The sequence below is a fragment of the Bidens hawaiensis genome, unplaced genomic scaffold (genome assembly GCF_021521415.1).
Source record: "Bidens hawaiensis isolate Kalapana, Puna unplaced genomic scaffold, B.hawaiensis_p1.1 tig00016935_1, whole genome shotgun sequence".
Lineage (NCBI taxonomy): Eukaryota > Viridiplantae > Streptophyta > Magnoliopsida > Asterales > Asteraceae > Bidens > Bidens hawaiensis.
The window spans coordinates 41,669-56,210 of record NW_027492562.1 but is presented as its reverse complement, the minus strand read 5'-3'; the positions used below and the strand labels follow the sequence as shown (position 1 = coordinate 56,210).

At 34.3% G+C, this 14,542-nt stretch overlaps 1 protein-coding gene and 1 long non-coding RNA gene across 4 annotated transcripts; one reads left to right on the top strand and one right to left on the bottom strand.

The window, feature by feature from the left end:
- Positions 1-3,137: 3,137 nt before the first annotated feature.
- Positions 3,138-6,316, bottom strand: LOC143552479 (uncharacterized). Of its 3 annotated transcripts, none has more exons than XM_077042691.1 (4): positions 5,692-6,316; positions 5,291-5,366; positions 4,398-5,188; positions 3,138-4,367 (listed from the first exon to the last, which is right to left on the bottom strand). In XM_077042691.1, the coding sequence occupies exons 1-4, from the start codon at positions 5,719-5,721 to the stop codon at positions 3,492-3,494; spliced, it is 1,773 nt and encodes a 590-aa protein (XP_076898806.1). In that variant the 5' UTR covers positions 5,722-6,316; the 3' UTR covers positions 3,138-3,491. The 3 variants fall into 3 exon arrangements, with proteins under 3 accessions (XP_076898806.1, XP_076898807.1, XP_076898804.1); XM_077042692.1 differs by having other exon boundaries at positions 3,138-4,337; XM_077042689.1 differs by having other exon boundaries at positions 3,138-5,188.
- Positions 6,317-13,065: 6,749 nt separating this feature from the next.
- LOC143552457 (uncharacterized) lies at positions 13,066-14,048 on the top strand. Its single transcript, XR_013138660.1, has 3 exons — positions 13,066-13,135; positions 13,588-13,696; positions 13,793-14,048. It is a non-coding gene; the product is annotated as an uncharacterized LOC143552457 (long non-coding RNA).
- The last annotated feature ends 494 nt before the right edge of the window (positions 14,049-14,542 follow it).

The window sequence follows — 14,542 nt, the reverse complement described above, 5'->3', positions numbered from 1 at the left end:
TTTGCTTAAGTCCAAAAGTTCACCTCACTTTATTAAACACTCATGAGAAGAACATTGGACTGGGGGGACTTGAAGAGGTAGGTCCCAGCAGAGCCCAGTTGGACCCGCAAGACTCACCTTGAAGAGGGACGTCTGCGCAGAAACCAACTGGATCCGCAGGACCCACCATGCTCAGAGACGTGACGTCCTTACGCGCAGTACGCAAGCTGTTCCCGCAGGAAATACCTCCCAATGGTGAAGGACTCTGCCTGTTCCCGCAGCTGCGGATACAAGCCATCATGGAAGGCCACCCGCGCAGCAAGGCTACACGCACAAGGCACTTAGCTCTCAATCACTGTGTCACCTGAAGGAATGAGCAAAGCCGGGAACAATCCCGCACAAGGGCGGGAGGGGGAATACTCCCGCCCAAATAAGCCAGTCCGTACGATACGGGAAGATCTTCTGTACTGTACCTGACGAGGTATGGGCAAAAGATCTGACTAAAGATACGACAGCTTATTGACAACAGTATGGCGAGCAGCATGCTCCTGTACTGTATGTCACTATTAGCCGCTGCCTACTCACCAACTCCTGTCATACCACGTGCATAGCCGGCAGTTGGTGGAAAAGGAATAGTACACAGTAGGCCTGGTCACTATCAGCCGCTGCCTACCCACCGACTACCAGCAGGGCACGTGCGTAGGCCACAGTTGGTAGAACAGGAATACTATTCAGCAGGCCACACCTCCTTGGAAACCTACCTTCGGCTATAAATACCACAAATGGTATGACCATCTCATCTTAACATATCTTATCATATTATACCTGATATCTGCTCTAGCAATCTCTTAATATACATTTATATTTAAAGAGCAATCTAGTCTGATTCTCACGCCGGAGGGTGGTCACAAGGAGGAACCCCCCCTTCTCAGTGACAAGCTCACGGTGTCTGTTTTGCAGGTTATCAGAAGAACCATCTTTGCCGGGTCTAACCCCTCGTGGGAAACATCTATCTAACCCCCAGGTTACCCGTAATCTGCCCGTGGGTCCGGTTAGTGTTTCTTCACTAGCATTGAAGTCTGTACTTCGTAACGGGGTCGTACGAGGGTGTTTTATGAGAATGTGTTCGTTTTATTGACACGCACAATTCGTGTACTATTTTTGAGTATTCATTACCTTTCGGTTAAAAACAATGTAAAAAATCATCTCCACATAATACTCTCTCCGTTCCATTATAAGCGTCCTAGTTTGACTTTTCATGTATTTTTTTGGCAACCTTGACCGTAAATATTTTTGTTCGTGTCATATAATACTTGATGAATTATATAAATGTAAAATACATTTAAAACTCAATCCATTCATATATTTTACATCAAGTATTATATAACACAAACAAAAATATTGTCGGTTAAATTTCAACAAGAAATAATTGAAAATCAAACTAGGACACTTATAATGGGACGAAGAGAGTAGTAAATAGTTGGTAAATGTATTATAGACTAGATTAAAATCTTACACGGGCTAAATATTATTTACTTAGTAAATGAAAATTTTATGTCACTAAAAAACTCATGTATTACACGAGTTAAAATAATTAACTTTGTAAATTACATCTACATAAATCAATTTTTATTGTTAATATAATAAAGTGCATTATTATATTATTGTGTTTAGCAGATTATTATATGTTTTTAGGATAATTTAAATTAACATAAAATACATGTAGTACTCTTTCTTGTTTTCAAACTTTTTATTTTTCGTTTTTTAAAAGCTTGGATTATTCTATAACAAAAAACCCTTTCAAGAAGTAACACATATTCTTTATACACTCATGACTAATATTATCTTACTGTAAAGTTTCATGTTAATAGACTACACATGGCTTAATTTTTAAGTGCTTCCCAGTTTTTATTAGGGTGGACAGACTGAGCTCGGGGTGAACATCAATGAAGCCGAACGATGTAGCTACCTCGAGATACCGAAGAATGAAAGCCGAAATGAAATCGGTGGAATGTGAAATCGGGAAAAAATATATATGGTGAAAGATGTGTGGGAACACCATCCCGTGATAATCAATACCGACCCAAAATCCGTTCTAATCCACCTTTCAGGAACACCACTTCGTCCACTCTTAATGTTTCATTATACACAAATTACTAGATACGGTAATTGTGCTTAAGGCCTTAACTCACTAGATATAGTATATACATACATACAGAATACATGTAGGTACACATTTACAAAATATTAAAGATAGTGGGTCCCATCTCATCACTCTTATTGGCCCCATTAGTTCGAATCCCAATATTGTAAAACCCCACACATTGTTCTCCATGATTTCAATCACATTACACCATTGAGATTCACCTTATTATATTAAACAAAAAATAAAAAATAAATAAATAGTAGTCACGAGTCATAAGCATAACCATCTTTTTCATTTTTCCAAAGATCATATTTAAAAAATCTTAAACAAGAATCTATTTATACATTTACAAAAGTTAAAGCAAATGGCTTCTTTATCAAGTGAACACTTAAGCTTTTTCTAACATGCATGACTATGTAACAAAAGATGTAGTCTGTAGATGACTCTAAAACTTAAGTGTGTAAGTTTACATTCATTTCATATTTTCACATTTAACACAAAGGCGCAAAATTGGAGTGTTAGTTTACTGTTCAAAAGAAAGACTCATTCATATTTTCACATTTAACACAAAAGCGCAAAATTGGAGTGTTAGTTTACTGTTCAAAAGAAAGACTCGGTTAATAACGCTAGGTCTCGTACTAGCTTGAGTTAGTCTCGTAAGTGTAGTCACACGTTCACTTCTTATTTAACTTATAAATATAAAATAAAAAAAAAGTATTAAGTTTACATTCTTTTCATATTTAAAGATAGGGACATGTATAAATTTAAGGATTGTGACTTTGTGAGTTTACAATCACTGACTTCCATAGTTTTGGTAATCATGAAATACTTAGTAAATTTAATTTTCATTAATAATATCAAAGGATTAATCTAATTAAAAAATATATGTATTAAAATAAATAGTACTAATCTTTTAAAGTAATTATAATGTAAATATTTCAAATCCTTTATAAGGTGATTTTAAAAGCATGATAAACATAGAATTTGGGGGAAGAAATGGGGGGATATTGCTTTTGTTTCATAAAAAACCCCAAATCTCTTTCATATTATTTCTCTTTTCATCAACATATGAACACATATAAACATCAAGCTCAAAAACCACCACCATGACCATCATCACTCACTAGTCACTAACATCTCATTCTTCCCCTAGTCTTTTGATAATATATTATCATCTATATATTACTCCCCTATAATCATAATTTAAAAAAAAAACACCTAATCCTTTAGGATCAAGTAAAAACTAGAAATGATAAAAAGAGACACACTAAAACTAAACAAAACATCTCTTGGTCTTGCTAGTGGTTTGAGTCCTTGAGCCACCATCCCACCACCACGAACCGCCACCCGGTCCGATGGTGGTTTCTCACATCATGCTACAACTTGAGGTGTTTTCATCACTAAAGTAGTGTGTGATAGGGTCACCCTGTTGCGGGTGCGGGTATGGGTACGGTGGATAGGGTTGATACATTTGTGGTTGCATATAGTTGACCGCGGGTGGTGGACGAGCATACATCATCGGGTGAAACCTTTCACCACCACCGACATTCACTTGTTGTTGGTTCATCATTGCAGCCGCCATTAATTGTTGTTGGTAATAAGGGTTGCCCGCCATGGCTTTGGGCCCACCACCTTGAAAATTACCACCGCCACCACCAACGCCATTCATTGCCGCCCCGGCCGGAAGTCCTTGAACCGCGTGCATATTACCCATATGACCCATGGCTTGACCCATTTGACCGACCCGAGGTTGACCCATTTGACCAGCCATAGGCATGCTTCCCACGAGGCCCCCATTACCCCCAACACCATTCATCATGCCCATCATCATGTTTGGCATGCCTTCCATCCCACCATCATTCATCCCACCTTTCTTGCCTCCATTCCCATTATTCATGTTCATACCACCACCACCACCACCACCATTCTTATTTTGACCACCACCGCCGCCGCCGACACCACCGTTCTTATTTTGACCGCCACCATTTTTATTTTGACCATCCGCGGGACCCCCACCGCCATTTTTGCCGCCATTCTTCCCCGGCCCACCACTCTGATTCTGATTCCCACCGCCACCGCCACCACCGCCTTTCTTACCACCACCATTCACCTGTACAGGAACATTACCACCACCACCACCGCCTTTCTTCCCACCATTTCCACCATTATTCCCATTCTGAGGACCACTACCCTTCATACCCTGAGGCGGCATCTGCCCGCCCTTCATAAACTGCTGCGGCATCTGCCCGCCCTTCATAAACTGTGGCGGCACCTGCCCACCTTTCATAAACTGCGGCGGCATCTGCCCGCCACCACCCTTCATAAACTGAGCCGGAATCTGACCACTCTTCATAACCTGAGGCATCATATTAGCCATCTGACCACCACCACCAACCACCACAGGCTTCTTCACAGGCACATCATCATAATCATCCTCACTCCCATCATCATCATACTCATCATCATCAAAATCATCATCATCATCCTCATAATCATCCTCACTCCTATCATCCTCATCCACCACCTTCACACCCTTAACCACATTCTTCCCACCACCACCACCACCAACAAATGTAGGCATCTTCATATCCTTAAACTGTGGATGATTCTTCAGATCTTGAAACCCCTTCATCTGCTGTAATTGCTGCAGCTGTTGTGCTGTTGGCCCACCCCCTTGATTACCTTTACCCTGCTGCTGCTGCTGATTATTATTATTATTATTACCACCACCACCACCATTCCCATTACCATTTCCATTATTCTTGTTACCATTATTATTATTATTATTATTATTAATATTATTATTATTATTTCCTTTCTGCCCTTGATTCTTGTTATTTCCACCACCATTGCCTTTACCACCATCAATCTGCAACCCCTTTAACTGATTATTAATCTGTGGATTAGCCTTAGAACCACCACCACCACCACCACCACTACCACCACCCCAAATCTCAGCAAGTTTACCACTTTTTGCAAGTTTCTTGATAAGTGCATCTGGATCAACAACACCAGACACTGTAACCTTGCTCTTTTCTGGATCTATCTTAATAGTGTAAACCCCTGTTCAACAATATACCCAACACATCAAGTTATCATTTTTACACAAAACCCATCTCAGATTCAACATAAAGATTCAATCTTTAACCAATTTAAACTCATTACCTTCAACTTTCTGGAGAATTTTCTTCACTTTCCTCTTACACCCATCACAGTGGATGTTCACCTTCAATGAACAAGTCTGCATGCAAAAAGATTCAAGATTCAAGAATCAAACACCATTGTATTCAACAACAAATACCCACAAATCTTTATTAAAAAAAATTAATTTTTTTGATTAATAATTTGTTCACTTTAATGTAAACATTAAATGAGTTGAAAATCAAGAAAATGTCAAAAGCATATTCAAAGATCTTCAAGTTCACATTACAGTACACGCAAAGCATTAAAGGAAGCCATTAACAAACAACCACACACAAATTAATAAAAAAAAACATACCTTTTTGAGTTTTTTCACACACATTAAGAATTTAATGAAAAATGAACAAAATGAATGAAATTTGTACCTGAATCTTGACAAACTCTTCTTTACTCATGTTTTCACGCTAAAAGAAACCAAACCCACAAATAAAAACAAATAAAGTTGCAAACTTTATAGATCTGGAGCGACAAGAACCATGGAAAAACAAGAACTTGATGTGAAAAATTAATAAAAAAAACTGAAAATGGGTATTAAATATTAAAAAAGATGTGATATATATGAAATGAAATGAAAGCACAGGAGAGGTTGGTGGGTGGGTGGGTATTAAAGGCTAGCTAAGTCTGTGGTGTGTTCTTGTGTTCAGAGGTGATGAAGATGAAGCAGCAGCAGTAGCATTACTCTCAAACCTGATTATTTTTGGGTTTATTTATTTGGGTATTCTTTTCAATGGGTATATTTATAGTGTGTTAATGAGTCGGCTAATGGGGTTGGCTTGGCTTGGCTCTGGCTTTGGCTTTGGCTTTGGTCTTGACTTAATTACGTTGGAGTACTATGTACTTTTCCGGAATATAAATCCTACTATTCACACTTGACTTTTGTTACTTGTAGTTTGATGTAACATTTTGAAATTGGAGTTTGATTTAACTTTAGTTACTTTTTAGTTATTGGGAGTTAATATTAGTTACTTTTTATGTTTGTGTTGAAATTGAAGTTTTATAACTTTTAATGTATATAGTGTTTTATGTAAGTTAAGATATATGATATATTCTTACAATTATATTTATGTTTACATTAAAAAATTTAGTATGAACATAGAAAATAATTTAAATTGAATGATGTTAAATTATGTTCTAAGTTGTAAAAGTTATGGTATCATAATGACCGACGAAGTCTGAAGAAATAGCGGTAATACGGGTCTCTTAGATCATATTAATGCGGTCGGAATCTGAATATAAGGTTTATAATAATTTGATAGGTTTAAAGAAGGGGATCGGTTGTTTAACCTTCTAACACAATTTTAGAAGGGTTTTAGAGAAGAGATTGAACTCATTACACGGGTTCTATCTTTCTTTTCTCGACACGCAAACACACACACATTTTATTATCTGTTGATTTATGTGTTTCTTACTATGTTAGGCTAGACCACATACAAATGAATTTTAATATGTTTGACTTTTGATGACATTTTTTGTTGCTTGATCTACAAGACTTGTTTGGTTTTAATAAATTTGTGTTATTATTGATTATGATGTTTACGATTGTTTTACTTTGTTGTTTAATTGTCTATTCTTGTGATCGTGTCAATTATAGAGTATAAGCATGCGCTTTAGAATTGGTGAATATAATCTTTAGGTTATAGGTTTGGTTTCTGATCTTGGATCTTAGACTAGACATGGTTCTTGATGAATAGATGATTAATTTAGTAAATCAATGAGATAGTAGAGTGTGTCTAACCTCTCTTTTCATAGTTCTACAAGCTCTAACCAGGATCTAGTTCATTCAAGCACTTCAAACAAGTGGATTAAGTATATATGTTAGCTTGTTAAAAAAATAACCATTAGAATTCCCTTGTACATGTTTATTGTACAAATTTTTATATAGTTTTATTACCCAATAAATTAAAATATAAGAGCTAAAAAGTCAGTGGATTATTAGATTACTTTATTATCCAATGGCAAACGAAAATAAAAATAAAAAATTTTGAGGTAGAACTCGGGTAAACATGTATGTATGTATGTATGTATGTATCGGATGACCGGATTGAATATTACCTAATACGACACTTGTACATGAACTAATAATTTTCATTATTAATCCCATATCGACCTAACATCATAATACTCATTCTATCACCTCCTTGTGTGACTCAGATTTAAGATTTTAGTATAATGAAACAAAGAACGTATATGGATGATCAAATCGTAACAAAATTGAATTCAAAATGACATATTTTGATATTGTAGTTGGTTGAAAACTTGAAATCAACTCCTTGTGTGACTCGGATTTTAGATTTTAGTAAAATGAAACAAAGAATGTATATGGATGACCAAATCGTAACAAAATTGAATTCAAAATGATATGTTTTGATATTGTAGTTAGTTGAAAACTTGAAATTCATATGAACAAAGTTATTAAGATCCACAAAATCCCAATCAAAATTCATAAACAAAGTAATTAACAAAGTTATTGGTTGAAAACCCAATCAAAGTTACTGGTTTCATAAACAAGTATACACAAAATCTGAATTAAATCCAAATTCTTTTGATTTATCATATCTGCCGTTTAAAAAAACAAAAACAAAATCTGAATTAAATAACCTTTTGAACCTGTTGGTATGTTAAGAATCGTGGTGGGCGGCGGAGAAGAATCGTGGTGGAGAAGTGAGAACTAACAATCACCTCGTCATCTTGAATCGGCAGCAGACTAAAACTTGTTGCTGGTTGAAAACTTGAACCGCGATGAGAGGCGGAATTCAACCCGTTTAAGATACGAAACATGTTAAATCTCAAACCTGAACTTGTTTAATACTTTGTCGTTTCATCTTGTGTAAACATGTATGTGTCATAAAGTGTCAATCTTAAGTTTACGCACATGTTCTTTTTCTTTCACCCATTGAGATCCACTATTTCTGATCCAATTTCAATATAATCATATAGACATGGGTTGGCTTATACCTTCAAGTTTTTATGACTTCATTTTTGTATAATCAAATTTTTTCAATTCGGATAAAATGTTAACAGATTCATTTATGTGTTTATATTATTTAAAGAGTATGAACAGTGTAGAGGTTACTTACATTGGTTGTCAAGTTAGTCAAATATCATTCTAGGTGGGTTCATAAGAATAAAGGATACTCTATTTTGTTTCTCAGGTTGAGGTGATGATTATGTTTTTAATGATAAAAAAAACATACCAACAATACCAGATCATAACAAGAATAAATCAACAAGAGGATTAAACAAAGAAAAAGATAAATAGTGATATATTAGAGAACATATTTGTTTGGGAAAATTCCTAAAATAGCTCATTTATAGAATGTGGTTCTAATTTTGTCCATCTAAATTTAAGTTTCTAACTTTGTCCCTTTGGTATCTCGTCGTCGGCGACAAGTTAGCGAAAACCGACGATGTGTTGACATAACATAGCGTTGACGATGCATTATGTTGTTAACATAGGGTAGCAGCGATGCGTTAATGTTTAAAGCAGGGGTTCCACGATGCGTTAGCTGATAACGCATCGCTACTACCCTATGTTAGCAACATAAACGTATCTCGTCGCCGGCGACATGTTAGCGAACACCTACGATGTGTTAACATAACATAGGGTAGCAGCGATGCGTTATCAGCTAACGCATCGTGGAACCCCTGCTTTAAACATTAACTAAATAAATTTAATATGAAATTAATTATAAACATTTTTTCTCAAATTCATTAATCTTTTTGTTAATTAATAATCAATTGACTATTATACATTTTGACTAAAATATTTGGGTTATATTATTTAAAAAGTTCTTATAAATTACATAACATTAAAAATAAAAAATGAAAATCTCAAAATTACATAACATTAAATATTAAAAATGAAAACCAAACCGAAAGTTTGGTGTTCAATGAAACACAAAATCAAATCGTCGTTTTTTTTTGTTCCGGTTCGTTATTTCGGTTTCTTGCATACTTAATTCCCTCTTCGTAGATTAAGACGGTATCGATGCGGAAAGGGGGGGTTGAGGGCTTGTGATCGGTAGGTACATCGGCTCTCCCCTCGATACAGATGAAAATGCTACCTGCTTGGGTAGTAATTTCCGAATCATTCTCGTTATGATGTGACCGTTGAACATATCCAAACAAACAAACAAACAAAACTTAATTAACAAAAATCAATCCATGTATATACAAACTCACATCTTCAAGTTTGAACACCATAAGTTATACCATTGCAAACGTCAACCCATCAAATTTACCTGCAACATCTAACAACGGCATCCCCTCTATGTATTTCATCTTCAACAGATAAAGAAGTAAAAGCACATCAAATTCATCAATCTAAAAACAAATCCAGTATCACAAACCCTAACACATAATATATGTATATACCATAAGGACGAAATCCGTATTTAATCTAAGCTCCTCAGGAATAAAATGACAAATTTAATAGCTAATCTTATAACTAATAACATATTTTCTAAATATCTTCGAGTTTATTATATAGAAGGCATATGTATTTTATTTAACGTCTTAAGTATTATTAAGAAATTATAAATAAACATATGTGATAGAATTAGATGTTTGAAGTGTGTGGTAAACACAAAAAAAAAATCTCGTAAATTTGATGTAACCAAACTGTAGTTTGCAACGATTTTTATAAGCCTAAAGTAGCATTATCATCTAATTCCATGACCATAAACATCAATATATGGGATAAATATTTCACATTACAACATATTGAATTACTTTGAAAACTTGTATAGTATGTGACTTGTAACTATTACGCTCTAATTTATATATTTATAGTTGTCTTCACGTTATCATATATATATATAATTATAAGAAAAATAAAACTTTTACTATCACATTAATACTTGCTAGTACAATTTATGACCAAGGGAGCTCATGGATTTCACAAGCTTGGATGATTTTTTTTCTTATTATATCATTTTTTCTTGTTATCTTATTAATACTTCCTAGTACAATACCTACATAATTATTGTGTGTGCGTTTTTTTTATATTATGTTACCTCATAAAATTCAAAGAAAGAAGTAAAAGAGACAAGAAGTGAATTACGTATTGATAAAATAAAAAAGTAATTCTACTAACTAAAAACAACATTTACTGGTCGGACATAGCAAATTTTATATTAAATTCTGACTTTTTATTTATAAGCACTGAAGAAGGGAAAATTCTCATTATATTCATTTTAAAAAATGACTTTCCAAATTTGTCCACTATTTAAAAAAAATAATCCAAAATGTCCATTACAAAAATGACGCGGCGGGTTTTTAATCATTTAAGACGACTAGTTCGTATAGTCAATAAAAAACGAACACGTGTTCATAAAGTTGACGTGACGACGGGTTCGTGAAGCCAATGTAAGCGCCAACAAAGCACTCGACCCGACGACTGCATTCATGTTTATGTCTAACTGACTAGATCGTGAACATACCGACTAGATCATGAAAACGCCGACTAGATCAAGTTTTTAAAAACCCAGGCCGACTGGTTAATTATGTGGGACGACTAGATCGTATCAAATGAAGAATGGAAAAAACGTTATCAAACAAGAGGGCCGACTAGATCATGAACAAATACCGACTAGATCACTTTATTAAAAAATCAGGCCGACTAGATGTTTGTTTCCCACCTCGTCTGCCATCTGTCACGTAGATTCAAACCTCATACAGTCATACCTCTTGTACGTTGTGGACGCTCAAACTTTAGCTAGTCAAAAAATAATAGTCTTGAAGCAAGAAAATGAAGATTTGATATGGATATTATTTATGAAAAATGTAAATATGATGCATGTACGATGTAGCATGGGTAGGGTTTGTTAGCTCATCATGTGTCCAATCAGAGACAGTAATGTGGGGGACACGAGGGGACGACTAGACAGTAATGTGTCAGCCCAGCCAATATTATTATTGAATATTATTTATTTATTTTGGCTCTTGGTTTCCTCACAGCCGTACGATTTGGTTTTGATGTGTTCGTGATTACGTGACAATCTGTCACATTTATTCGTCTTCTAAGTTATTAACCTCGAGATCTCAAACCAAGTGTTTGGATGTAGGATTTAACTTCTCATCGTCTACGTCTATTATTATTATTATACGTGTACCAAACATACTTAATTACTAACATACGTATGAAGTTATATGGATGGTTAATAGGCCGTGAAAGACGTATTTGATGGTCATGCGTGTCATGAAAGATGACCGAATATGTCGTAAAAGACGTGTTTATACGAGACATTTTTGAAAATTTTTATTTATAAGAACAAAAATGGAATATTTCTATATTAATTAGATATTTTGGGATTTTTCCATTAATAATATATGCATATCAAAGGTTGACACAAAGTCACAAATGATTGTGTATTTGATGAACTTTAAAAACTTTCTATTTTGTCTCTCTATATGTTTAGATTATAAATATTTAAATGATTATTATTTAAACCTAAACCATACTATAAACTCACTAAGTAAAGCAACAACTAGTTTAAATCAAGAGGGATCTGCTATGAAGATATGGTTCTTCATCTCTTGTTCTTTTGTTTTCATTTCTTGATCAAAATCTTGATCAGAAATCTTTATCGTGTTCAATCCAATTTGTACGAATGTGTTTTTCTTTTGTATAATCAGCTGTATTAAATCGATTTAGGGTTTGATCGGATCTATTATGTTCTTAGTTTGAGAGAGACTTCTGACTCGAATATGTAATAAACGGTTAATGATTTTGTCATGTTTTTGTTAAATAATTAATAAATCAACCATTTTAAGATTGTGACACTTACTTTTTGATTTATTTATTACACCGAAATATATAGTTTGCTGACATGACATCTTTACATTGAGATGGTGTTGTGGTTCTACGAGTTCTTCCCTTCTTCATTCTTAGACTCTTCCTTCGCATGTAGGTAAATGTTACAATATGCATCCGAGCCCCTAATCTCATTCACCGTTTTGGATAACGCCTCACATGTCCCAAGCACCTATATGTGGAAACACATGCTTATATTTCGCAAAGCATCTACCATTAACCAACTTGTAAACATTATTGTCGTTGGTATCACTTGTTGGAGTATTGTATAAAACGCTTAACTTTGATGGCGTTGCCGATACACCACACGTTGTAACCTCATGTGAAATTTATTTGCAATGTATTAAAAAAAACACGATTCCTTTTGTAAATCCTAGCCAATATATTTATGAATATTATAAATAAAAATAATTTGAATACACAACAAAATATTTATAAATAATACCGAAAATTAGTATAAACATAAAGCAATATATATATATATTATTTTGGATCCTCCAATGTATCAGCTCAAGCGTGTTCTAAAGCGTCCTCCTCGACGAATTTCCACCGTGTACTAAGCGTAATTATCGAATGGTTCATCGTCTTCTTTTTGTACTTGTCTTCACATTATTTTATTTTCTCTTAGGGGTTCAGTTGGGTGTCGGGAACGACATTGTGTTCAACTTCTTCGGGTTCGGTCATGACTTGAGAGTGCTGAAACATTGGAATTGTTGTGATTGCTGGAATCTTGAAAATATTGGAACCTTTTTATATTTTGGTTGTAACTAGAGAATGCTAAAGGATTTTGTAGGTAAAGCGGACGATCAATTTGGGTGAAGTGAGTTTAAAAAATTTGTGTAGAGTGTGATGATTTTTTTTTCGGTTTTATAGTAATTTTTTTAAAATAATAACCTTCTGTAAATGGTGTTACAGTCAAATGTAATTAGACCTCTTGAAATGTGATTCTGTTGCCCTTTGCCTCTTCTATGATCCAGAGGTGTTCATCAGCCCAGGTAATATTTTTGTTTATTACTTACCTTTATTTATATTTGTGTACGTTACTGTTAGCAAAATGAGTATTGAGTTTTATGAAAATTTAGTGTATTTATGTTTGAATCATGGTTCCTTCAAAATTTTAATTAATATATGTAAACTAACAAACTTAAATAAATGCAAACGAGCGAACTTAAATAAATGTAAACTAAGAAACATAAAACGTAAACGGACGAACTAAAATAAATGAAAACTAACAAACATAATTATACGTAAACGAACGAAAATAAGCGAATTTAAATGAACGAACTTCCCGAAGAACGCTTCATGAATGATGTTCTGTTTGGAACCGACAAGATGTTTAAAGTTGGAACCGAAATCGTTTGACTTTCAAAGGTCAACTATGTACTCTTTTATGTTGGTATTGTGTTGTGAATTGGTTTCATAAAGATTATTTGGTTGTTGTGATTAGGTGTACAGATATGGCCAAACTATTACCTGACACGACTTGCACATTAACGGATATGGAATATATGGTATTGTATGAAAATGAAGACGCTGAAAGGCCAGAAGCTTACCGGGTTAGCAATTTACAAAGTTTATATTTTTTTCTTTCAGTTTTTTATACAAGTTTGACTGTTTTGTTGAATTTTAAACATCTTGTTTCACTGTTGAAGGAATATTGTACAAAACATATCGATGGATTCCTTGTGAATTCAGAGTCGGAGAGACAAAAGAGTGATCTAATTCCTGTAAGGCGCCATAAAGAGTAGAGTGTCTGAGGTAATAATGATACTAATGAGCAGAAATATGGCACTTTTAGCCAACTCTATATAAGTCAAACTTCATTTTCGACATTAATTTGTTTATCTTTATCATCCCAAAAATGAATTTATATTAATATATTTTTATGTGGTTGCGTCGTGTTGCCGTTTGTTACAAAATAAGAAATATTTGTTGTCTAATTTGAAGTTAAAACTGAAATCATTTGACTATCATAAGTAAACTCTCTACTCTTTTATGTTCGTATTTGTCATATTGAATCCATACACGTTAAATAATTATGAATTTGGTGATATTGAGGATTTATGTAGAAGCTCATAAGTAAAAAAGTAATTGATGTTCTCGTCTACGTGTAATTTGTTTCACTCAGTTATGCCTGTTTATGTTTGTTCATCTATGTTCAATTATGATAGTTCGTCTGCATTCGTGAACCGTTCATTTATGTTGTTAATCGAACGTACATAAACGAACACACATACACACGTCCATTTTCTTAACAAACGAACACGAACACGAACAACAAATCCATGTTCGTTTAGTTGTTCCTGTTTGATTGTTTCTTTAGTTCAATTTAAATGAGCAAACAACCCTGTTCTTATTTATTCGGTTCGTTTACAGGCAGGCCTATATGTGCATTAACCACC

Bases quoted from the DNA above. Each gene is read 5' to 3' on its own strand.
- LOC143552479 (XM_077042689.1), bottom strand. From the start codon at position 5,721: ATGAGTAAAGAAGAGTTTGTCAAGATTCAG. The intron at 5,367-5,691 runs GTACAAATTTCA...TTTTGCATGCAG, and splicing joins AAGAGTTTGTCAAGATTCAG to ACTTGTTCATTGAAGGTGAA. The intron at 5,189-5,290 runs GTAATGAGTTTA...ATTGTTGAACAG, and splicing joins AATTCTCCAGAAAGTTGAAG to GGGTTTACACTATTAAGATA.